This window comes from Pan troglodytes, chromosome 9 (assembly GCF_028858775.2).
Source record: "Pan troglodytes isolate AG18354 chromosome 9, NHGRI_mPanTro3-v2.0_pri, whole genome shotgun sequence".
Taxonomy (NCBI): Eukaryota; Metazoa; Chordata; class Mammalia; order Primates; family Hominidae; genus Pan; species Pan troglodytes.
The window spans coordinates 60,822,424-60,848,928 of NC_072407.2; the positions used below are offsets into that span (position 1 = coordinate 60,822,424).

Genomic DNA, 26,505 nt, shown 5'->3' on the forward strand with positions numbered 1-26,505 from the left:
AGGATATGGAGAAATAGGAATGATTTTACACTGTTGGTGGGAGTGTAAATTAGTTCAACCATTGTGGAAGACTATGTGGTGATTCCTCAAGGATCTAGAACCAGGAATACCATTTGACTCCGCAATCCCATTACTGGGTATATACCCAAAGCATTATAAATCATTCTACCATAAAGACACATGCACACGTATGCTTATTGCAGTACTATTCACAAAAGCAAAGACTTGGAACCAACCCAAATGCCCATCAATGATAGTCTGGATAAAGAAAATGTGGCACATATACACCACGGAATAAAATACAGCCATAAAAAAGAATGAGTTCATGTCCTTTGCAGGGACATGGATGAAGCTTGAAACCATCATTCTCAGCAAACTGACACAGGAACAGAAAACCAAACACCGCATGTTCTCACATAAGTGGGAGTTGAACAATGAGAACACATGGACACAGGGAGGGGAACATCACACACTGGGGCCTGATGGAGGCAGGGGACTAGGGGAGGGATAGCATTAGGAGAAATACCTAATGTAGATGATGGGTTGATGGGTGCAGCAAACCACCATGGCATGTGTATACCTATGTAACAAACCTGCACATTCTGCACATGTACACGAGAACTTAAAGTATAATAATAATAAAAATGAAATAGTTCATTCAAGTAACTTTAAATGATAGTGTTCAGAGTGTACAGTCCTAATGATGCAATCTAAAGACAAAACAAGCTACAAAGAAATATTCTATTTTATTTTATTATTATTACACTTTAAGTTTTAGGGTACATGTGCATAATGTGCATGTTAGTTACATATGTATACATGTGCCATGCTGGTGTGCTGCACCCATTAACTCGTCATTTAGCATTAGGTATATCTCCTAAAGCTATCCCTCCCCCCTCCCCCCCACCCCACAACAGTCCCCAGAGTGTGATGTTCCTCTTCCTGTGTCCATGTGTTCTCACTGTTCAATTCCCACCTATGAGTGAGAACATGTGGCGTTTGGTTTTTTGTCCTTGCGATAGTTTACTGAGAATGATGATTTCCAATTTCATCCATGTCCCTACAAAGGACATGAACTCATCATTTTTTATGGCTGCATAGTATTCCATGGTATATATGTGCCACATTTTCTTAATCCAGTCTATCACTGATGGACATTTGGGTTGGTTCCAAGTCTTTGCTATTGTGAATAGTGCTGCAATAAACATACGTGTGCATGTGTCTTTATAGCAGCATGATTTATAGTCCTTTGGGTATATACCCAGTAATGGGGTGGCTGGGCCAAATGGTATTTCTAGTTCTAGATCCCTGAGGAATCGCCACACTGACTTCCACAAGGGTTGAACTAGTTTACAGTCCCACCAACAGTGTAAAAGTGTTCCTATTTCTCCACATCCTCTCCAGCACCTGTTGTTTCCTGACTTTTTAATGATTGCCATTCTCATTGTGGTTTTGATTTGCATTTCTCTGATGGCCAGTGATGGTGAGCATTTTTTCATGTGTTTTTTGGCTGCATAAATGTCTTCTTTTGAGAAGTGTCTTAAACTGTTTCTATATATACTGGAAATTTGCTGAGAGTAGATTCTGATGCTCTTACCATATACACATGAAAAGGGCTACTGTGAGTGAGGATGGATATGTTAATTTGCCTAACTGTAGTAAATATTTCACTGTGTATATCAAAATATCATGTTGTTTACCTTAAAATATACAATAAAATAATACAATATATATACACAATAAAAATAATTGGTTCATTTACAATATTTATATATTTTTTGAACTTATTACAGGTAGATTGCATAATAAAGCAAACATATTAATGCCTTTGGAAAGCAAGATTTCCAGCATTAAAAAAGACACAAATAATCAAACAAATCAAACAAAAAACTGTATCATTACACTATATCAGATATATTAGTATGAACTCATGACTTACTTTTCTTTAAAAAAAACAACAACAACAATGACAGATTCTATCAGGGCGCAGTGGCTCCTGCCTGTAATCCCAGAACTTTGAGAGGCTGAGGCGGGAGGACTGGTTGAAGCCTGGAGTTCGAGACAAGCCCTGGGCAACGTAGTGAGACCCACTCTCTACAAAAAATTTTTAAAAATTAGCCAGACCTGGTGGTACACATCTGTAGTCCCAGCTACTCAGAAGGCTGATGTGGGAGAATCGCTTGAGTCCAGGAGTTCAAGGCTGTAGCAAGCTATGATAGCACCTCTGAACTCTAGCCTGGGAGACAGCATGAGATCCTGTCTCTATAAAATTTAAAAACCTTAAAAAGTAGATCTGAAGCTCTGTCCACTGAAAAACCTAGAAGAAATGACATCCCAGAAATAATGAACACTCCTAATTTTTAAATATCCTCAATGAAGCAGTCTTTTTGGAGAAAAGGATGATTCCAAGTATGTGGCAGAGTTGACAAGTTAGGCCTGATATATCTTGCTGTGCCAAGGAAATAGGAAGATTACTGGGATCATATCAGAAAGATACAGTAACCAAATTGAAGGGGCTACCTCTGACCTCAGATAAATTTGAGCATTAAAAAATACTAATTCAATAGATCAAATTATACCAAGTATATATAACTCCATGAGTTCATAATGATTTTTTTAAAATAAAAATTTATTAGTCTCCACTGGATATTGTTAATGAACCCATTCATTACCCTTATAATTACTCTTATTAATAGAAAGTGTCAAACACTTATCTCACCTTTCCTGTATGAGATATATTCCAAGATAACCCAATAACTGATGATAGAAAGTTTTTGTAGAACTCAGCTAATAAATATGGAAGGAATAATAGAAAACTCAGCATTTTACTACCTATTCCATTGGATTTAGGTAATAGTCATCAATGGGGAACTTTAAAATAGAGGGATCGGGATGACACTGCTTAAATTTAGTGGTCAATGTTAGTATCAATAAAAGTGGTCAACCAGTCATTATACACCTCTTGATGTGATTCAACAAGAAGTATATTGCACCCACCACCTGAAACCTATTCTTGTCATCCAGACCCCCGAAAACTGAACCTAAACCTAGTCATCTCTAGGTCTAAACTAATAGTTTAAGGAAAATATAGGAAATGGGGGCAGGAGTAAAGCAAATAAACAGTATCATGAGAAAGCAGCCAGTCAAATAAATAATATGGGATATTTTATGGGATATAGGTTCTGGATTCATTAACAAATAAATAGTATAAAAAAGCAGCAAAGAGAGGACTAATAATAGAATTGTTTTAATTTGAGAGACAAAACAGCAAAATGCAATGCACTGACCTTGCTGAGATCCTGATTCAAGCAAACCAAGCCTGTGACATTTTCTTAGAAATCTGAATAGGAATTGTAAATGATAATAAGGAATTCTTAATTTGTTAAGCATAAAGGTAGTTTTTTAAAAGACCTTCTCAGCTAAAAGTGATGCATGCCGAAGTATTTAATGATGAGATTACATGACTGCTAAACTTGCTTCTTAATATTCCAGCAAGAAAAAATGTGGATGGATGGGTGAAGGTTAATAGAGGAATCCATTTGGCAAAACACTTATACTTATTGAAGCTAGGTAAGGAAGCACATTTATGTTTAGACTGTACTATAATAAAAACATTTAAAAAGCAATTTGTTGAGGTATAAGAACTTTCTCTCTAATACATGAAATTTTCACTGTTAAGACACATATTAGAAAATTCTTGGCTTGAGTCTTACTGATCCCATGTCCAGGTAATGGAGCTACACTGAGAATGAGAAACTCACGGGGATTGCTTTTTAAAACCTTTTAAAACAAGTGCACCTCACAAATCAACGAATAGCCGCAAAATAAATACTTTTCAACTATCTGATCTTTGACAAACCTGAGAAAAACAAGCAATGGGGAAAGCATTCTCTATTTAATAAATGGTGCTGGGAAAACTGGCTAGTCATATGTAAAAAGCTGAAACTGGATCCCTTCCTTACACCTTACACAAAAATTAATTCACGATGGATTAAAGACTTACATGTTAGACCTAAAACCATAAAAATCCTAGAAGAAAACCTAGGCATTACCATTCAGGACTCAGGCATGGGCAAGGACTTCATGTCTAAAACAAAAAAAGCAATGGCAACAAAAGCCAAAATAGACAAATGGGATCTAATTAAACTAAGGAGCTTCTGCACAGCAAAAGAAACTACCATCAGAGTGAACAGGCAACCTACAAAATGGGAGAAAATTTTCACAACCTACTCATCTGACAAAGGGCTAATATCCAGAATCTACAATGAACTCAAACAAATTTACAACAAAAAAACAAACAACCCCATCAAAAAGTGGGCAAAGGATATGAACAGACACTTCTCAAAAGAAGACATTTATGCAGGCAAAAGACACATGAAAAAATGCTCACCATCACTGGCCATCAGAGAAATGCAAATCAAAACCACAATGAGAATGGCAATCATTAAAAAGTCAGGAAACAACAGGTGCTGGAGAGGATGTGGAGAAATAGGAACACTTTTACACTGTTGGTGGGACTGTAAACTAGTTCAACCATTGTGGTAGTCAGTGTGGCGATTCCTCAGGGATCTAGAACTAGAAATACCATTTGACCCAGCCATCCCATTACTGGTATATACCCAAAGGACTATAAATCATGCTGCTATAAAGACACATGCACACGCATGTTTATTGCCGCACTATTCACAATAGCAAAGACTTGGAACCAACCCAAATGTCCAACAATGATAGACTGGATTAAGAAAATGTGGCACAAATACACCATGAAATACTGTGCAGCCATAAAAAATGATGAGTTCATGTCCTTTGTAGGGACATGGATGAAATTGGAAATCATCATTCTCAGTAAACTATCGCAAGGACAAAAAACCAAACACCGCATGTTCTCACTCATAGATGGGAATTGAACAATGAGAACACATGGACACAGGAAGGGGAACGTCACACTCTGAGGACTGTTGTGGGGTTGGGGGAGTGGGGAGGGATAGCATTAGGAGATATACCTAATGCTAAATGACGAGTTAATGGGTGCAGCACACCAGCATGGCACATGTATACATATGTAACTAACGTGCACATTGTGCACATGTACCCTAAAACTTAAAGTATAATAATAATAAAAAAAGAAAAGAAAAAAATAATAATATGTTGGACATTATGAGTAAGTCAGGAAACTCAAAAGAAAACAATGAAGTTGTAATTTTTGCTAATTAGTAGTTGAATTTCTAATTTTAGCTAAGTAGTAAAAACAGTGTTAAATAAATATACTCAATACTGGAAGATATATGGAATGATCCATATATTCATATATTCCTGGTAATAATATTAACTGTATTATTCTTTTGGAGAGTCACTTGATAATCTATATCAAGGTTTTTTTAAAAAAGATGTAGACATCTAAGTCCTAGGAATTAATTAATACGAATAATTCAGAAGAAGAAAACATTATGTTTAATGATATTTATTATAGTACTACTAAACACCAGAAGTAATCTAAATATGATACTATTGTTAATACATTTAGTTGTTTCCAATGTTTGGAACTATAATAATGCTTCAGTGAAAATCTTTAGGCATATAGCATTTTATTTTTTGTTTATTTACATAAATCCCTAATGGAATAATTGATAATGTTAAAATTATTATAAAACTATTATGAAATTATGATGAAACAACATGGAGAAATGCTTAAGTATAAAAAAAGAATTTTAGGCACACAATAACTTATGTGTGCACACATACATGAATAAATGTAGAAAAACATTGGTAGGAAAAGTTTTCTGTATTGCTTTAGGTTAATAGGGTAATAAGTTAAAAACAAACATTTCTGCAAGGTCTTTTTATTGTCTTTACACTTACAACAAAATTAACTAATTAATCCCTAAGCACTTATTCAAGTGATATATTTGCTCTGTTTTGAAACTCACTTCCCTGAGATACCCAAATGGCTTAGTCCTTTGCTTACCTCAGGGGTCTGCTTAAGAGAACAAGTGACTCAACCACTGTGTCTCAAATACTACCTAATCACTCTCTCTCTCGCCATGCAGAGTAGGTCGTAGTTAGTTGGCTAGTTTGATTACTGTTTGTCTCCTCCACCAGAATACATTAATCATGAGGGCAAGAACTTTCCTTTTTGTCACTATATCCCTAGTACTTTGAATAATGCTTGACACATATATAGTAGTTGCTCAATAAATATCTATTGAATGAGCGGACATAAGAAAAATATTACAATAGCAAAATTGAGATCATCTGCTCCCGAGTATATTGCAATTTAGAGTCTCACTTCAGCATTGACTAGAATATGCATAAATAGATTAACTTTTATGTAAGAATCCCTCCTTAGTATTTACTTAGAGAGACACCTAAAATGAAGACTATGTTATCAGCAATCCCATTTATGGATCATCTGCATTGTACTGGTTCCACTGAAGGCTCTATCTACGGTACTAAATTAAAATGAGATTTTTTCAGAGCAAACTTCTGAAGTAGGCTTTAGCCCCATTTAACAAATGCGAAAAGACAGCTTAGAGAATTTACACCTGACTAGTCAGTAGAGGAGCTGAGATTGAAATCTAGGCCTAACTTCAAAGCCTAACTTCAATGTTATACCTCTAACTTAAATGCATCCTGACTTTGACATCTCTGTGGGAACTGACAGTATCAGCTGAGCACAAATAGCCCAATAATTTTGTAAATATGAGAGTTCTACCTCTTCCCCACTAAGACAGCATGTAAGCAAAGCATGCACAGTGTTCTGTAAAGCAGACTATCTAGAAAACACTATTTCTAGAAATCAGCTTTGATAATAGCAGCCAGATCACAACATGACAATAGAAGCAGCTAGGTGTTGGGACCCAAACCATATAGCTGCAGTTTTTCCATTACCTCGTCACTTTTTCACATGCCTTGCTTTGTTCAACTTTGCTTTCTTTAAAAAGCAGACAATTTAGCAGAATTTTGAGGCCTACAGATCTGAATCTAAACTAGTAATTTTATATGCTGTCCTGTGTTCTTCCTCTAAACCCCTGAGACACAGAAGAGCTCACTTTACTTTTTATTTACTCTGTCAAATGATGTCTAGGGTCTATTCAAGGGAAACTGAATACCGTAAGTCCTACTATTTAAGAAGAACAAATACCTGCAACCACCTGTCTCAATTTTGTGTAGCATAATAGTGTTTCTCAAACTTTAGTGTGCATTATTCATCTGGGAACTTGATAAAATGCAGATTGCTGGGTCTTCCACCCTGAGTTTTGATTCAATGGGTCTGGGATGGGGCCCAAGATTTTGCATTTCTAACAAGTCCCCAGGTGATGCTGATGCTGCATAAAGCAAATGACACAAAACTGAGCTTGCCTATAGGTAGGCATTACTTGAGAAAACTGTAAGACATGCCAACTATCTGAGAAATGATCCTCATCTAGGCATCTGCTGGACAGCTGGTTTCGAGAGTGGGATAGCAGGGGAGCAACAGCCTCGGTTTCAACTTGGGTAAATCTCAGGAAAGAAATCAAAAGCAATCACCCAAACTTGCTGTGATACCCCTGCATTTCATAATCTAATAAATTAAGAAAGTTTCAGCTCTTGCTTTCTTGGAGGATCTCTTTGGGACCAATTACCTCTAGAGGAAGAATGAGAAATACTGACAATTAAAAGTGCCACAAAAAGAGGGAGAGTGTTTATACTCTGGTGAGGCTCTTAGCCACAGGGGAAATTAGGGAGCACCTGCATGACCTGGATAATGAACAATTAAAAAGAAACACAGGTAGACATTGAAGAGCTCATCCCTGTGGGAGGATGCCAAGGACCAATGACTGGAGCCTTAAAGAGGAATTATTTGAACTGATGAAAAAATGCAGATGAATTTAATTTCCCAGGAGGCTCAGAGGTTAAACTGTCATTATAGAAACTCTTTGTGACTATCTAACTTGGGGTGAGGCAGGATGACACCTAATTAATGAACTGATCATATGGCAGGAGACCTTTTTACAGAAAGCCAGGCATAAAAAGGAAAATACAACCCAAGTGGAGCTTCTGATCAATAAATGTCACTTTTTGTCATGTGGCTCTATGTATAAATATGTTTTAAGTGTTGTTTCCTGTTTATATAAAGCCATAAATGACCCCATCAGCCCTGTCTGTTTAGAAGGGGCCTGAGTCAAGAAAATGAGAACTAGCTACCTTAATGGTGCTTTCTGGTCATCCTATGGATTGGGTATTTTTTTGTGTGTGTATCTAACTTATGTCTCTACTTGAAATGTGCCTATGTCCTGTTGTTCTGCTTTCAGGCAACTTCTCCATCATAATGATCCATAGGCAGTATTCACTTGTTGACTGTTGTACTCAACTAATTCTCAGACTTTTATGGCTACCAGTACAATATAAATTTATTGTGACACAATTTAATATGATTTGGATTAAGTGTCAATGAAAAATGCTGCTTAGGTAAAATACCATCTAGAAATGAAATACCTAATGATTTGTGAAAAAGCATTGAGCAAGCTCCAGTGAACAAGCAAATTACTACAGAGCACTTTGCTAGTGGATTCTGTCAGCGCCACTGTATCTGGGTCTATTGTCAAATAAAGCATATCGTGTTGGTACCACAAAAGTAAAGAGATCCAACAGCAGAAGAGGAATTGAATTTCAGTCAAAAGGCAGTTGTGATGTTTTATAAAAAACATGGAACTTGCAGAAATGATACCCAAGTTGAAATCTTGCCTCTTCATCTTTCTAACTGTGTGACTTTAAGAAAATCACTTTACCTACCTGAGACTCATCTATAACTAGGTAAAATGTTGAATAAACTTGCTCTCACAGACTGTGGTGGCATCATATAAATTATTTTTAACCATATACATAATAATATGCCTGATATTTAGGAAAGTCTCCATATTAGTAAAGGGCCTAAACACATGGGATTTTCTTTACTCCCTCCTGAAACATCATTAACATGACAGTTAAGGAATTATGTAAATTATAAAGAGCCATAAGGAAAGAGAAAAAAGTAAAGGATATGCCACCAGATGAGATATAACTAAATTTTCAAGAATTTAAAGTAGGTTATAAGAGTGGTACCTGGCTTAACATAAATAAAACTGGAACTTATGTCTCCACAGATGGGAGAGGCCAATAAAAATCAAGCCATCTTGAATATGATAACATCAGAGGGGCTCAGGAACTGAATGCATGAGATACTCTTCAAGGCTAGAAACAGGACTGGTTGAAAGTCTAAAGAACCATTAGAAAGTTAGATGCCTTATCTTACCGTAAGATGCAGTGATTATTTCTGTAAATATTGAACAAGAGAGTCTCAGTGATCAGAGATGTTGGACACCATGAGGAAACGAGTCAAGCTCTCTACTGAAAAATGGGAATTGAGTAAAAGTTGACATGCTGAATGGTGAAAAGCCCATTCCCCCATCCCCTTTTTCAATCTCAGAATTCTGGCAAAGAGAACATCTCTTTAGCATAATTGACTCAACAGAAAAGACCTACGACTGTCATATTCAGGAGTCACTCAACAAAATGGCCAGAGCATCTTACCTGAGTACCATATAGTCAAGTCTGCCAGTCAACAATTTCTGTCTATATCCATGGAGTTTGCAATTAGCATTTTAGTGTCTCATTCTTAAATAGTAACAGACAACCATGGATCAGCAGTATTGGCAAAGACCAGTGTAAACAAATGTAAGGCACCAAGATATAATATATATCAAATTCCAAATTGAACTGCAAAACATCCCTCCAAACAGGTAGCCAAAGATTACTTGTACAATTCTGGAATTCCTCACTCTTGTTCAGGAGAAAACAGGTAAAGAAAAAGGAAAACTGAGAGAAGGATTCCTTTGAAGAAAACTGTGCTATGAGTGCCCCATCACCACCAAGAAAGATGAGGTATAGTTCTTGATAACCTCAGGTTAAAAGAGGGACTTCACTGGGACGACTCAGAGAGTTGGATATGTGTGCCTTGGCATTAGTGAGATGCAGTTAGTGCTATCAGAGTTACCCCTGGAAAAAGTCCATAGGTGAGTCTAGCTGAAAGAGCCTATGGCAGCGAATAGAAACATGCAGCTAAAAATTATAACTCCACTGGCTGTCAGAGGAAAGAGTAAGTTATCCATGGTCCTTCTATGAAAATATGAGAGGAAGAGATTATCTGGAATGATGTTAGTAATTTCTAAGGGTTCACTAGGAGGGAACAATGAAAGCCCCTTGAAAAAAGAATCTTTACAAAACAAATCCTCAAAGAAACATGACAAGGAGAGAATAGCCAGTCAAGACACATAAAGGGCAATCAAGAGTTCACTGCTGGACCTGTCTTAATCCCGAAAAGAATTCAGGGAAAAAAGTCAGAGCTAAACACTGGCTGAGCCTGGAGAGCATAAAGCCAATTTAACAACAATCCTAGACAAGTTAGACCTTCCTGCCTTCTATTCTCATCTCCATCCTCCCTAGTGTTTCAACCCTAGAGCAGGCAGGTGTTAAGGCTGGCAATAAGGGTGAGGGTGGTAGATAACAAAGCGAGGTCAGGAGAGAGGAAAGGCCATACCCCTGTCCTCGCCTCCTGCAGCTTGAAGGTCCTAAAAAAGAGAGGGAGTGGCTGTCACTTTTAAAGTGCTGGAAGCCTTAACTATTACACAGACTGAATTACCTAATGGCTTAGTTTTTGTGTTTTGTTTCTTAAATTGATTTTATATTTAGAACTGTTTTTTAAGAGTAATCAGAAAAGACAGAGGACTGCACAAGCTTTTATTTATGAGAGGAGAAATCCTTCCCCACTGAGTTCATTCTAAAAGGACAGGAGAAAAACAAAGTAAAGCAGCTTTCTGATTCCATATTTGTTCAAAACAAACATAAAAAGGAGAAATTAAAAAAAAAAGACAATTCAGAAAACACATGAAACAAACATACAAAGGGGGAAGAATGGGTCATGTAGAAAGGATCAAGGATAAAAAAATTTTAATAAAAACTTGCCAATCATGGAAGCTAGAAGACAGTGAAGCAATGTCTTCAGAATTATGAAGGAAAATAGTTTCCACTTAGAATTCTATGCCCAGGCAACTTAAGGGCAATGACAGAATAAAAATATTTTCAGATATTCAAGTTCTCAAAAATTCTTTCTCAGAAAGCTACTAGGGGATGTTCCCCACCAAAATAAAGGTGGTAACATGTATGAAACATAGACATGGGACCCAGGAAACAGAGCATCCAAAGAGGAAACTAATAAAAGGAATTTCCAAGAGTAATTACTAGATATAATTCTAAGTTAATGAACCAGAATGACTGCTACTCAGCAGGAAGAAATCATTTCATGTTGAATCAGGAGGAGGAAAGTCTCCTGGAGGGGTATCTCCAGAAAAAAAAAAGAAAAGAAAGAAACTGACTTGTTGCCAGATGTAGTTGGCCATTTTGAAAAGAATTTCACAGTTCTGTTGCATAACTTAGTGATAAGTACAATAAAAACTAAGCCAATTTCAAAAAGGATTCAAATGTTATCTTTAGAAAAAAATGAATTTATACCAAAAGGACACTGTGATAATAATATTAACACTACTATACCTCCATGTGCTTGGCAGTATTCTAAATACCACGCTTGTATTGTCTCTAAATCCTCATAACAACCCTATAAGGTAGGCAATTTCATTAGGACTATTTTACTAATGAGGAAAGTGAGGTACAGAGATGTTAAATGACTTGAACAAATACCACAACCCAGATTTGAACCTGGAAGTCTGACTCTAAAATCCAGACTCTAGTGTAGTCAGTTTGCTACATGGCTTACTTGTGAGCAGTATTCTATGATTGTCGACATATGCACACTTAATACTGATCTAACCTGTAATTATGACATAATTATATATTGAAAAAACAGGGGAGGGGAAATATGTTAGGAGTGAGTGGGGTAATAACATTTCTAAACCTCATCTTCCCTCTTAGACAGTTAATACATAATGGTTAAAACTGGAAAAATAAAACAATCTATAACAATATAAGTTATTATTTAAAACACATAAGCAGGCCAGGCGCAGTAGTTCATGCCTGTAATGCCAGCACTTTGGGAGGCCAAGGCGGGCGGATCACGAGGTCAGGAGTTCAAGACCAGCCTGGCCAATATGGTGAAACATTGTCCCTACTAAAAATACAAAAATTAGTCGGGTGTGGTGGCAAGTGCCTGTAGTCCCAGCTACTTGGGAGGCTGAGGCAGGAGAATCGCTTGAACCCGGGAGGTGGAGGTTGCAGTGGGCCGAGATTGCACCGGAGATAGCACCACTGCACTCCAGCCTGGGCAACACAGTGAGACTCCATCTCAAAAAAACAAACAACAACAACAACAAAAAAAATAAGTAAATATCAGAAGAAACAGCTAAAATAATTTGGAGAGGAGAACTGGATTTGGAGATGAGAAAGGGACTTTTTCAATATTCAACAAGAAAAGGCTTTTTCAATATTACCCTTGAAGTAATAGTTGAGTTTTTAAACTATGCATTTGTATTTCTGTGATTTAAAAAATCAATTTAAAGGGAAATTATAAATGTTGGAGAAAGGTAGGGAGGGATGGTATCTAGTACTGAAATGGGCACTTTGATAGTACTGATAGGAACCAGGACTCCCGTGACTACCAGGAAAGGTGTTGCTGGTCTTATAACTACCCACTGGGGTGTGGGATACAGCCTCTCAAGTCGGGTCATACCTTCTGCACCAAACACCTCTCCGCAGTGAGAGCAGAAGAAGTGCTCTGGGTGCCAGGTCTGGTTCATTGCTGTCAGCACTTTCTGGAAAGGGAACACACAGATATTATAATGATGCAGAAGTTGTAAAGCATGACTCTGGTTCTAAGTGAGTGATTGAAAGCTGGAGAGGAGCGGGGATTTACTTACATCCAGGATGGGAGCAGCGCAGTAAGCACAGCGTGGAGAAAAAAGTTGGTGGTAGTCGTTGGGGCAGTAGGCCAAGCCACTCCGCTCAAAGAAGGGACTGGAGCCAATCTCTTCTTTGCAATGAGTACAGACAAAATGCTCAGGATGCCATGATTGCCCTAGAGCATGGATCACCTGTGGAGTGAAATAAAGCCTGACACAGGAGGCCAGTTAAGTGCTCTACAGCCTATAGGTTACACAACTCTAGGGAGCACTCTTCACATTGTACCCCTTGTAGACAACACGCCCTGGAATTATACAACACTGAGGCCTAGACCTAGGTTCCACCTAAGGCCATCTGTTGTCCGTGCTTTATGGATTGATAATAAAAGGATGCCCACTTCCGGGACTGATCACTGTGATGAAAGCCTGTAAATGTTCACAACCACTGCACTGCCACAGAGGGTGGCAGAAACAACATATAGCACATTGATGACAGAGAAGTTGTAACTGTAGCCTTAGTGTGGAAGGGACCCCTGGAAGAGGAAAAGGCCAAATGACAGTTTTTATTCCTCTAGTTTGAACACTTTATTCCATGCCCCATGCAGTCAGTTCTCAAAGCTTTTTATCATAGCTTCGGTGAAGGACGATGCAGAACAGGAGTTTGCAGCTGTGACTTGGAGCTGAGTTCAGCTGAAAATTGTAATCAATCAATTTAGACTGGGAATGTGTGAACAAAGGGAGCAGTGAGAAAGGTCATCTCAGTAAAGGCAGTACAGAAAAATGGTTAAGAACTCAAACTCAGGAGACAGTCTCCTGGTTTCAGATCTTACCTCTGCCTCTTATTATGCCTTGGATATGTCCATTAATGTCTCTGAGTCCTCAGTTTCCTCATCTTTACAAAGGGAGCAATCATTCTTCTTGAAGGGCTGATGTGACCATTAAATGAGGAAATACTTGTAAAGCACTTAGCTCAGTGGCCAGAGCACTGTAAGTGATTAGTAATTATTACTGCTAACTAAAATATCTTAAAATATAAGGGGAAAGAGCAAACCTTGATGAGACAGAGAGAGACAAAGAAGGCTGTAGGACCAAAATTTCAGCCCATCTCACCTTCCCAGCAATCGGTTTCTGGCAGGATGCACAATGGCCCTTGGGCACTGTGGCAATGCCAAGGTCCTGCAATTCCTGCTCCAGACCCCCAAGCATTGAGTCCAGGGAGGCCTTGTGATCCTGCTTGTCTGGTAAGTGCTTCTTGCCAGCATCTGCTCTCACTGCAACCTGGCCCAAGGGAAGAACCAAGAACAGAATCAGCCTCATTTTTATTCTCATTGGCATCTTCTAATGACTCTATAAATTCACCTCTACTGACTGATCTCTTAGCCTTTCCCCAACCTTCCTGCAAGACATTGGAAAAATCTAAAATTTCAACACCAATAAAAATCTTTTCATCTCCCTTTCATCCTAAACTCCTCAGGCCAAATGAAATCTGACTAATTTTATATTTGTAAATCTTTTCTTAATGTAGGAAATTTAGTACATGAAGATGATACCCTTTGAAGATCTTAGGATGACCCCAGTTCAAAAATTAGTCACATCTCCCTTTTACTCATTTATTTGGCAATAATTGTTGAATACCTGGTTTGTGCCAATCACTGCTCTAAGCACTTGGATTAAAGCAAAGATAAGACAGACCAAGTGTCTGGCCTCATGGAATTGCATTCTGTGGGCGATAGACAATAAATAATTAAATAAATAAATATATGTTGTAACGTCAGACAGAGATAAGTTATAGAAAGAGATATAAGGGACACAGCAAGATGGTGAGAAGAATTGATTTAGATGGAGGTAATAATCAAAGAAGGCCCCTCTAAGGAAGTAATATTTGAGTAGATACTTGGGACTCAGAAATATTGACATTTATGGGAAAAGCATTCTAGGGGGAGGGAAGGCCCCGAGGAATAAAACAACTTGGCACATTAGAAGAAAAGTCAAAGAGGTCAGCGGGGCTAGAGCGGAGGGAGTGAGATTGAACACGGCAGGAGAAGGTGATGGAGAGAGAGGCAAAGATCACATAGGAACCTCATGGTAAACGCTTGGGTTTTATTCCAAGGTGATGGAAGCCATTGCAGGATTTCAAGCACAGGAGTGAAGGAATCTGGAGGATCCCTGTGGTAGCTGAGTGGAGAATTAAGTGTTGACAAGCAAGAGTGAATACAGGGAGATTTTCAGATAATGACTTAGATCAGTATTATAGGAGAAGGTGGTGAGAAGTGGTCAGATAAGACTTGTTGATGGATTGGAATTATTTAAGCAAAAGCCCAAAATTATTATAAACCATTCAAAGAAGGATCCTCAAATTAAAAAAAAAAAAAGGCTAACTGACCCTTCATAACCTCATAACCTGATTCTGGCTCTCTCTACTCCTTTCCAGCTGGGCGACTGCTACCATCTATCTACTGAATACTTCACTCATCAGAAAACTACAATGGCTCTCCATTGCCACCACATCAAGTCTTCACTCATCAGACAGACATTCAAAGCCTCCCATCCACTGTCCTCCCTTTTTATCTTTCCCAATTTCATCTTTTATTAATACTATGTTGTAAAAGGCCTCTGTTGTTCAGGACAGCTGGGCTCTTCATCTCCTGAATGTGATCTGTTACTGTCTGCCTTAAGACCTCTACTTATCCTACTTTTACTGCCTGTTATAACATCACATTGTCACCAATCAAAATGCTCATTTTGCTTCGAGACATTTTGATCATCTGACAGACATCCTTCCTCCTCTAATATATGTTAGTTAATATTCAAGAGGTTAGTGTTCAGAAGGTTAGTGTCTGAAAGGTCTGAAAGGGTGACTGACATTAATTATGAAAAATAAGTAAAAATACAATATAACTACATCTACACCTACATCTCTATCTCTTCACTGTTATCTTCCAGAATACTTCTGAACAGATATAGAAGAGACAGGAAATTCTGCCTATCTCCGGTGGGGCAGAACTGGATGGCTAGGGTGCAGAGCTGAGAAGGAAACAGTTCAGTGCAAGCTTTTTGTACTTTTGATTTGTGTACAATGTGAAAGTGCAGCTTATTCAAAAGATAAATGGGGCCGGGCACAGTGGTTCATGCCTGTAATCCTAGTACTTTGAGAGGCCGAGGCAGACAGGTGACCTGAGCTTAGAAGTTTGAGACCAGTCTGGGCAACATAGCAAAACCTCGTCTCTACTAAAAATACAAAAATTAGCTGGGCATGGTGGCACACGCCTATAATCACAGCTACTCAGGAGGCTGAGGCACTAGAATAGCTTGAACCCAGGAGGTGGAGGTTGCAGTGAACCGAGATCACGCCACTGCACTCCAGGCTGGGTAACCGAGTAAGAATCTGTCTCAAAAAAAAAAAAAAGATGGCGTTGTAAATTAAAAATTTAAATAAACCAATACACAAGCTAAATCAATTAGAAACGCAACACAATTAAATCTAATGTACATTTTTTCTAGTATTTTCAGATATACAGCATAATGAGCCAATCTACCCAGCTTTATTGTAGACACTGGCCCATCAAAGGATGTCAGTCATTAAGGAAAACTTGTTTGTGATGTTTATTTACTCATCTCTCTAATAAATATGTGTTGCTCACGATGTATCAGGCCCTGTGCTGAGCATTGGGAGTCCCAAGGTGAGCTCTAAAGATAAGGTCCCTGCCCTCTCCAATCACATACATTTTTATATACTGCTTTGAAATTATTTCATAGTCATCTGATGAGTATATATCAAATCCTCCAACCAGATTTAAAATGGTTGGATTCTCCACCTTAAGGATTCTGGATTATATTTCCCTTAATAAATCTTTAAGCCCATTTATCTGAGATTTCCATTCCATGCCAGACTATGTGAGCTCACCACTTTAGAGGTGTTCTAGAGGCTAGAACAAAGAGGCAGATTTTATCTCAATATGGGCTTGGGACTTCTCATCCTTCCTACTGTCAGCGCCATACTTTGATCTCCCTTGCTGTGTCTCAGCTTGCTCACTGGTCTCCTCTGTCCTGCTTAGTCAGGTCTCTTTAACAGTCCTTTTGGCCAGGCGCAGTGGCTCACGCCTGTAATCCCAGCACTTTGGGAGGCCGAGGCAGGTGGATCACAAAGTCAGGAGTTCGAGACCAGCCTGGCCAAGATGGTGAAACTCCGTCTCTACTAAAAATACAACAAAAATGAGCCGTGCGCAGTGGTGGGCACCTGTAATCCCAGCTACTCGGAAGGCTGAGGCAGGAGGATTGCTTGAACCCGGGAGGCGGAGGTTGCAGTAAGCCAAGATAGCGCTACTACACTCTAGCCTGGGCAACAGAGCAAGACTCCATCTCAAAAACAAACAAACAAACAAATGAAAAATCCTTCCACATCATCAAGCCTTAGATACCTCTGCCCTCAGGACTCATTGCAACTAAAACTACCTTTCTTCCCATCTCTTTATGTCCAAACTCTGCCAGTTCTTCACAGTCCATCCCAAGTTTCAACTCTGATTAAATCTCCAAAATCTCTCTATATCCGTAATGTTTGCTCCACATATGTTTGCAAACCACCTGGCTTTTATTCTATAAATGTTAAGAAACTTATGCCTCATTTTGCCAAGCACACTCCAGCTCCTTGAGATCAAAGTCTGTATTATATATTAATTTTTGTGTCCAAATAACACATAGTACAAAGATGGGTTAATTCATGGAATTAAATTTAGTCTGGAAAAAGCAATGACAACTTAGGAAAATTCCTAAGTGGGAGAATGGAGAGCTGAGTTCCACAAAGATAAACTGGTGACCCCATGGGCCCTGTTTATCATCTGGACTGCACTCACCTTGGCCTGCACTCACCTTGGCCTGCATCTCAGTCAGGTGAGCCATGAGCTCATCCAACTGAGCAGCTGCTGACGTTTTAGAAGGTGGTGGTGATTCCTTTGGCTCTTGGGCTTCACTATAGAGGGAAAACAAAAAAGTCATATGAACAAATCAAAACTCAAATAATGTTAAGCCACACATAGAGTACTGGAAATGCAATTGTAATAATGAATCCCCTGGATATGAAGCTAAAATCAGAGATGGGGGTATTTTAAAAATATATTAATATGTACTAGACCAAAAATCTAAAGTTCTCTCTGCCTTTTTTCTCTATTTTTCCCTGGTCATCTAAGTTATAAAAAGTATTATATCTCCTGTCAGTTTTTGTCAAAAAATAAAAATAAACTAGAATATAGAGCAGGCATCAACAAACTAAGGTCCTTGGATCAAATCTGGCCATGTCCATTCATTTATCTACTGTCCATAGCTGCTTTTCTGCACAGTTGGGTAGTTGCTACAAAGACTTTATAGTCCACAAAAGCCTAACAAACTTACTATCTGCCTCTTTACAGAACAAGTTTGCAAATCTCTGGTGCAGAAATTTTAGATAATATATATGATGATGATTTCATATTCATATAATTGTAAGTAAATTATAAATAAATAAAACTTTGGACCCAATAAACAGAATACAGATTCTATTCAAGTAGCTGCATAAACATTAGTAAAATTAACTATGTATGAAGATACAAAGTAAAGCTCAATAAATTTTTAAAAGTACATCATATAGACCATATTCTTAGATTGGAGTGAATAGAAGTACAAATTAATCATAAAAACTATCCACTTAAGAAAAAACAAAGCACTTCTAAATAATTCTTGGGATAAAAAAAGTAAACTGAATTTTCAAACCAGTTAGAAATAGCAATGAAAACACACACACACTCACACACATGCACACACACACACACACACACACGCCTTTGGGAGTTGAAAGCTAAATGTTATTGAGAAGAAAATATATAAATAGACTTAAGTGTGATATTAAAAAGTGAGAAAGATCAGAAATAAACAAAACTTCCAAGTCAAGAGTCTCAGAAAAATCTAAAATAATTCAACAGAAGGAATAAATGCATAAATTAGTGAAACAGAAAACAAGAAATAAAACAAAAACTGACAGTTTTTGGGGGATCATTGTATAAAATTCCCAAATACATAGAAAAATATGGAACATTACCTAATTCATTCTATAAATAGCACAGAAACTTTTTAAAATCAAAGAAAAAATGATGTGCATGTGTGAAGAGAGAAGGTTAAATAAAATTAGTTGAAATGTGTTTTTTTAAAAAAACATAAAAAAAATTTAACAAGTCATGGCTAGGTGGTGTTTATACTGGTCATCCAAAAATAGTTTGAAATTCAAAATTAGGAAAAAGATTAATATAATTCATTAACAAATAGGAGAAAAGCTTTATAAACACAATGATATGTGCTGAAAAAGCCGTGGAAGACATTTAACAACGATTCCTGTTGTTGAATATCAAGAAAAATAAGAAAAAGTCTATAAACTGATAAAATGTTTCCATAAAAAATCTATAGCAAGCCTCATAATTATTAAGCAGATATCTAATTAAGAGATAAGTTGGACATAGATCCTATTATCATTGGCAATCTTCAACATTATTCTAGAATACATTATCAAACGCATTTAAAAGTAAAATAAAAGAATTATATATTTGAAAAAAAGGCAGCACATCCTCAGTCTTTCTTTTAAAATAGATGGTATAATAATTTCCCAGGAAAATGTAAGATAAATGACTGAACAACCATTGGAATGAATAAAAAAGATCAGGGTGGTGATTAGATACAAGAATGAAATGAAACAGTCTCTTTCTTATTGATCATCAATAAGCAGTTTGAAAATCCAATGCGAAAAAAAGAACCTGTTCACAATTCTAACAAAAGTTGTAAAATATCAAATAATATATTTAACAAGAAATGTGTAAGAATTCTATGAAGAAAAACCATTGGCAGACATAAAGGAAGATCCACATATCCAATTAAACAATGAGCAAAGGACCTGAATAGATATTTTTCCAAAGAAGAAATAAAAATGGCCAAAAGGTATATGAAAAGGTATTCAACACCATTAATCATCAGGGAAATGCAAATCAAACTATTATGAGATACCACTCACAAACAGATGGCTATTCTCAAAAAGTCAAAAGATGGCAAATGTTGGCCAGGGTATGGAGAAAAAAGAACCTTTATACACTGTTGGTAGGAATGTAGATTGTTACAGCCATTACAGAAAATAATATGGAGGTTTCTAAAGGAATTAAAAATAGAAATACCACGTGACACAGGAATCCTTCTTCTGGGCATACACAAAATAAATGGAATTACCACTTCGTAAAGATATCTGCACTCGTATGTTCATTGCCACAATATTCACAATTCACAATAGCCAAGAGGTGGAAACAACTTAAGTGTCCATCAATGGATGGACACCAATGGAATAAAGAAATTGTGAAATATGCACACATACACAACAGAATATTAGTGAGCCTTAAAGAAAGGAGATTCTGCTATTTGTCATAGCACTGATGAATTGGAAGGACATTATACCAAGTTAAATAAGAAAGAAACATATTGCATGATCTCACTTATAGGTGGAATCCTCTTTTGTCATTTAAAAAGGTCAAATATGTAGATACACTGGTGATGAGAGGCAGGAAAGGGGGTGAAAATGGGGACATGTAGGTTAGAGAATATGAAGTAGCAGATATGTAAGATGAACAAGCCTAGAGATCTAATGTACAACATAAGAACTATCGGTAATGAAATTGTATCGTATTTAGGATTCCTGCTGAATGAGTAAATTTTGGCTGTTCTTGCCATGAAAACAAACAAACAAAAATGTGTAACTGTGTGAGATAATAAATACGTTAATTTGCCTCACTATAGTAACCATTTTACTAACTATTCATATCCCATAACATAATATTGTACACCTTAAATATGCACAATAAAATTTATTTTTAGAAAAGAAGGCCTATATAAATGAAAATAAATATTATGTCAGTTTCCCCTAAACTGTAAATTCAATGTAATTCAAATAAAAATTCTGATATAATTATTCAAGCTAATTAATAAGATGATGTTAACATTTATGGGATAGAACACTCAAGACAATTTTGGAAAAAAAAAATAGGAGGGGTGTGTGGTGTCTCACACCTGTTATCCCAGCACTTTGGGAGGTCCAGGTAAGAGAATCACTTGGGACCTGGAGTTTGAGAACAACCTGGGAAACATGAGAGAGACCTGGTCTCTATAAAAATTAAAAGTTTTAAAGAAAAAAAAAAACAGGAGGGAAGATTTGTCTTGATAGATGTGGAGTCTTATAGAGTAACAATAATTAAATTTGTATGATGTTGGTAAAGAAGATAGGGCTGGGTGCGATCGTTCATACCTGTGATCCCTTTGGGAAGCTGAGGCAGGAGGACTGCTTGAGCCCAGTAGTTTAAGACCAGCCTGGGCAACATAGGGAGACCCTGTCTCTACAAAAATTTAAAAATCAGCCAGATGTGGTAGCACACATCTGTCATCTCAGCTACTCAGGAGGCTGGGGCAGGAGGATCACTTTGGCCCAGGAGGCCAAGGCTGCAGTGAGTTGTGATCACACTACTGCATGCCAGCCTAGACAACAGAAGCAGAATGAGACCCTGTCAAAAAAAAAAAAAAAAAAAAAAAAAAAGAGAATAAAGGAAAGGAAGAAGAAAAAGAAAAACAAATAGGTCAAAGGAGTAGATTAGAAAACCCAGAAACAGGCTCCTGCACCTAAAAGAACTTCCTATATGAGCAATGGGGCATTTCAAATCATCCAAAACAGACTATTCGACTCAAAGACTAACAACCTATTTGGTACAAAATAAATATGGATCCCCAACACACCAAATACATGAATAAATTTGAGACAAATTAAAGATAGATATCAATATTTTTAAATGTAAAGATAATAGAAAAATGAAGAATATATTTTACAATTTGGGGTAATGAAGGTTTTCCTAAGATGGACATAAAATTCTGAAGTGATTTCAAAAATGAAAAAAATATTGATACAGCTAAGTTCACAAAACTTAAATATAAATAAATATTTAAAACATAATATTCAAGATTTTAAAGAAATGTATAAATAATTTAGAAAAATAGAAACCTGAGCTAAAGATTCTTTTAAAAAGCAGGTTTCAGAAAAAGAAACTCAAATGTTTATTACTATATAAAAATACCCTCAACCTCATTAATCTTTAAATTTGCAATTTAAAGCAATGAGATACTAATATTTACCTATTAGTTGAAATTTTAAAAGAGGGATAATATGCAGTGTTGGCAAAATATGAATTTTATATATATACACATACACATTTATATATACCATAGGTGGTTATATAAATTTATAAACACTTTTGCAAGGCAGTATCTATCAACATTTCAGACACATATACCACTTGATTCAGCAATTTTGCTACTAAGAATCTATCCTACAGAAAAATTGGACATATATATATAAATATATGTGCAAGGACATTTATTAGGGTACATTTTCTATGAGCAAATTGGAAATAAACCAATGGAGCTAAAGTAAAATAAATTATGGTTCATCCATGCTATAGAATAACATGCAACTGCTAAGCTGACATAGATTTATGTGAACTAAAAAAGACTTCCAACATACATTGTTAGTGTAAAAAAGAAAAGCCCAGAACAATACGAAAATTATACTTCCAGCCTGGTGCAGTCACTCATGCCTGTAATCCTAGCACTTCAGGAGGCTGAGGTAGGAGGACTGCTTGAGCCCAGGAGTTCAAGACCAGCCTGGGAAACATAGGGAGACTCCATCTCTATGAAAATTTTAAAAATTAGCTGGGTGTGGTGGCACATGCCTGTGGTCCCAGCTACTTGGGAGGCTGAGATGAGAAAATAACTTGAGCCCAGGAGGTCAAGGCTGCAGTGAGCCAAGATAACACCACTGTTCTCCATCCTGGGCAATAGAGATAGACCCTATCTCAAATTTAAAAAAGAAAAAAATTTACTTCCATTTATATAAATTTATAAGCCCATGTACATAAGTGTGAATATGCACACACATAAGTCTGTAAGGAGAAGAACCTGACAGCAGTTACCCGTGGAGCTGGTAATGAGTTGGTGAGAGGAAAGACTCTAAGTGGAGTGGTCTCAATTTTCACCCTATGTATACATTTCCAAATTCTTCGACTTTTTACGCACATGAGTTTATGAAATAGTTTTGTATCTTAAGTTATATTTTTAAAACAAAACAAAACACAGGTCATCTATACTAGGAAAATAGCTAACACACATGGCCAACAGATGAAGTGGTGGAGGTGTCAGATGAGACATCAGTAGTGCAATTCACCTGTATATCTCAGTTATTATACACACACATACACACACAATGGTTCTACAAACAATCTTCAGTAAAGTACATAAATATAGTCACAGTGTAGAGCTTTCTATTTAAAATTGTTCTAAAATATAAAATTAACACGTTAAGTGTAGAAAATTTGAAAACTGCAGAGAAATATAAAGAAAAAATTTTAAACACATATAATCCCCTTTTCAGGAGGCATTTACTCTGGACATTTTGGCTGATACCATTACACTTAACTATGATTATGTGTAATTTTAGAAAACTAAAATTATACATTTTTCTTACGCTTATGCAAACATTTTTCTATCTTCTGCAACCATAATAGGTAGCATTTATTGAATGTCTGTCTGCACTATGCCTGACACTCTATACAGAGCTTTACACAGGTTCTCTTTAAATCTTTTATAATAACAACCTTAAGAGCTAGGTATTGTCACCTCCAAATGAAAAACTGGGGCTTAGAGAAGTTAAAAACTTTTTTCTACATAATACAGTTGGCAAGTAACAAAGAGCTTGGGCCTGCAAACTGCAAAGTTTGTGCTGTGTGTCCTGAATTATCTGCCAAAATAATGTTTAAAGGCTATATATTTTCAAATATATAATGTATTATATAATTTACCAAACCAATAATTTATTGCTGGACACCTAGATTGTTTTCTTTCATTATTATAATCAATACTGCCAAACAAATATTTGCACCCATGTTTGATCATTTACATAGAGTTAAATTTTAAGAAGGGAAATCACCGGGCCAAAAGGTATAAAAAGGTAACTGACTGTGGAATCACGTTTGTAATCAACATTAATCAACAGAGCTTAGCTAACAACCCACCGAACCAAAACCCTCGTCTCACGACTACTCAAGCCTTTTCTCTCTCTCTCTCTGCACAAAGATGCAGTCATAAATAAAAGTAAATGTTCTGTCTTTCACTTAATATATTTTCAAAAATGAAAACATACATTTACTACTTATCTTTATGTAGTTACCAGCCAGAAAAAAAGTAGAAGAAAAGTGGATACTTTTCTCTCTTAAGAAGAAAAGACTATCTTTTGGATACGACATATCTCATGTCCACTTATTTTTGATCACTTAACAACAAGGAAAATATAAGAGGAAAATGGATATCTCTTAAGATAAAAGATTTATCTTTCAGGTACAACATGGCCCTCTACTAGATGCAAGATTTTTTGTTTTAATCTGAGAGCAAAAACGGTCAAGTATGCAAGTAATTGATTCAATCCATCGTGGACATTTCCCAGAAGGTACACTGGAGCTTTTTCTCACAGCTCGATCAGTCATAATCCTTTCGTAGCTGCTGCCATAGGCAAATGCCTTGGGAATACAAAAGGCAGCAGGACTGTGAACACATTCTGCTGCCCTATGCCCAAATGCAGAACAAATGCAGTTTCTTAGTAGGGCTTGTATATTCCTAAAAAACCTTCCAATCTCACAGTTGGGGCAAATTTGTGCTTATTCAAAGAATTCCCACTGGTTTTTAACTAGAGTCCTAGTGCAGTGTAGAAAGGGAAATAGATCATTGTTATAATACTCCAACAGTTATTGAGTCAACAGTATAAAATCCTACATAAGAAATGAGAGACCCTGAAGAGTTAATGATTACAAATTAAAGTGCCCACTGCAGGAAATGTTCCTGAAAAGAGAAGAACCTTTGATTTGTTCCCTGACCTTTTGAAGATAGTAAAGATGCTTGGCTATGTCATCAACAGCAACTTACTTCATTGCTCAGAGATTTCAGTAACACATATCACAAGAGATGCATCTAAAAGAATCCAGACTTAAGCAAGGGGCTTCATTGTGCTGGGTTTTTTCCCCCTACTTATTTCTCTGTTATATTTTTATGACTTATTCCTCTGTTACATTTTTATGACTTATTCCTCTCGATTATTACCAGAATTATTTTTGTTTATGTAAAAGATACATTTCTAAATTATTGCTCATGTTGCTATTGATATATAACTATACTAGAAATGTTATTGCATTGTTATATTCAGAGCTAGTATTGAAAATACTTTGAAGGTATGTTAAAAGCAATATTTAGTTCATTTAAGCAAGCCAGAGTAAATAGTAGAAACAGAATGCAGGAATCTAGTTTGTGTGTCTAATATTCTATTTATATGCTAGCCTTGCCAGCTCAGAGTGATACTAGTCTCAGGGATGTGCATCTATCTATTACATATTTACTAGGTCACCTGGATTTTATGTCACTCTCCCACAGAGGCTGGCTACACAGCAAGTATCATTCAGTAATGGGAAGTACATCAAAGGCCAGTCAGGAAAACACAAACCACATGAGTACACAGAGTTTAGTCCAGAAACCTGATTACACAGGTGAGGGGAGAGCTAAGAAGCAAAACAGAAGACACTGAGTAACCCAGAAGTCACTACTACCCCTAAGCCAAAGGGAAAAAGAAAAGAGAAGTTACCAGAGCTAGGGGCCCAAGTCAACAGGCAGAAGCTGAAACCACAGCAGACCTGTTGTGCTCCAGCTGAAGTCATAAAGAAGATAAAGCTGCTGACAGAGATCCTGTGAAAATAGAGTGACTTGAGGGGGAAATGCCCTGGATTTCACTGCTTTTTACCCTGCAGTCTTTCCACAGTGCCTCCCATTGGTTGAAGACAGTGAGGACCAACTGATCCTGGAGCCTGGAAAACCCAAGGGGTCAGCTCCCCTGGAATATAGAGCAAGAGAAGGAGGAAATCATGGGAAATAGGCCAGAGAGGCCCATACTATGAGGAAGAGGGTGTCAATAAGTTAGTATTGGTACACCATCAGTTAATAATCACAGTGCCAGATATACAGGCTGTTGGTTGGGCTAGTTTTCATGTTATATGTTCATGCATTCACTCGCATTTCTACTGGAGTCTTGGTTTCCTAGATTTAAGAAACCAAATATTTACTGAGGACCTATTGTGTGCCAGCCACTTTTTGTTATTGTTTTGCTTTGTTTTTATTTTTCATTGGGGCTTCAGGGACTGGGGAGGGACTAGGAGGAATTCTCATCTGGCAACATCCTTGGAACTAGAATAAACTGGCAATATGTATCAATAAATTGGCCTCACCTTCACCAAAGTAAAAAGCATCCTTAAGAGGAAAGTTTTAAGAAAACTTCTTGTAGCACAGTTCTTGCCTTATTTTTGCCTTGCATGTGTGCACTATTGACTGCAATCCTGAAACCAAATAAGGTGTGATCTAGCACTGTTTCCCAAGCATGAATCTTTACTATCTACATTTTATGCTCTTTAATTTGTTTTCCAGAAAGTTGTCTGATGTTAAAAATTGCAAGCTACAACTAAGGAGAGAATAAGTAAGTTAATCTTTTTATTTTTTCAGGCTGCCA

General features: G+C 37.0%; 1 protein-coding gene across 13 annotated transcripts in view; it reads right to left on the reverse strand.

Annotated features, from left to right (window-relative positions):
• Positions 1 to 26,505, reverse strand: part of LPXN (leupaxin) — an 80,768-nt gene that overhangs the window by 39,143 nt on the left and 15,120 nt on the right. For 10 of the 13 annotated variants that reach the window (XM_063784053.1, XM_063784052.1, XM_009440448.5 and 7 more), the window contains 4 exons: positions 17,733 to 17,832; positions 13,977 to 14,144; positions 12,885 to 13,058; positions 12,698 to 12,779 (listed from right to left, as the gene is read on the reverse strand). In XM_063784053.1, the coding sequence (XP_063640123.1) occupies positions 12,698 to 12,779; positions 12,885 to 13,058; positions 13,977 to 14,144; positions 17,733 to 17,832 (524 nt within the window). Of the gene's footprint in view, positions 1 to 1,751; positions 2,095 to 2,980; positions 3,341 to 12,675; positions 12,780 to 12,884; positions 13,059 to 13,976; positions 14,145 to 17,732; positions 17,833 to 26,505 lie in introns of those variants that run through there. The other 3 variants (XM_063784051.1, XR_010147548.1, XM_063784050.1) reach the window with 3 other exon arrangements.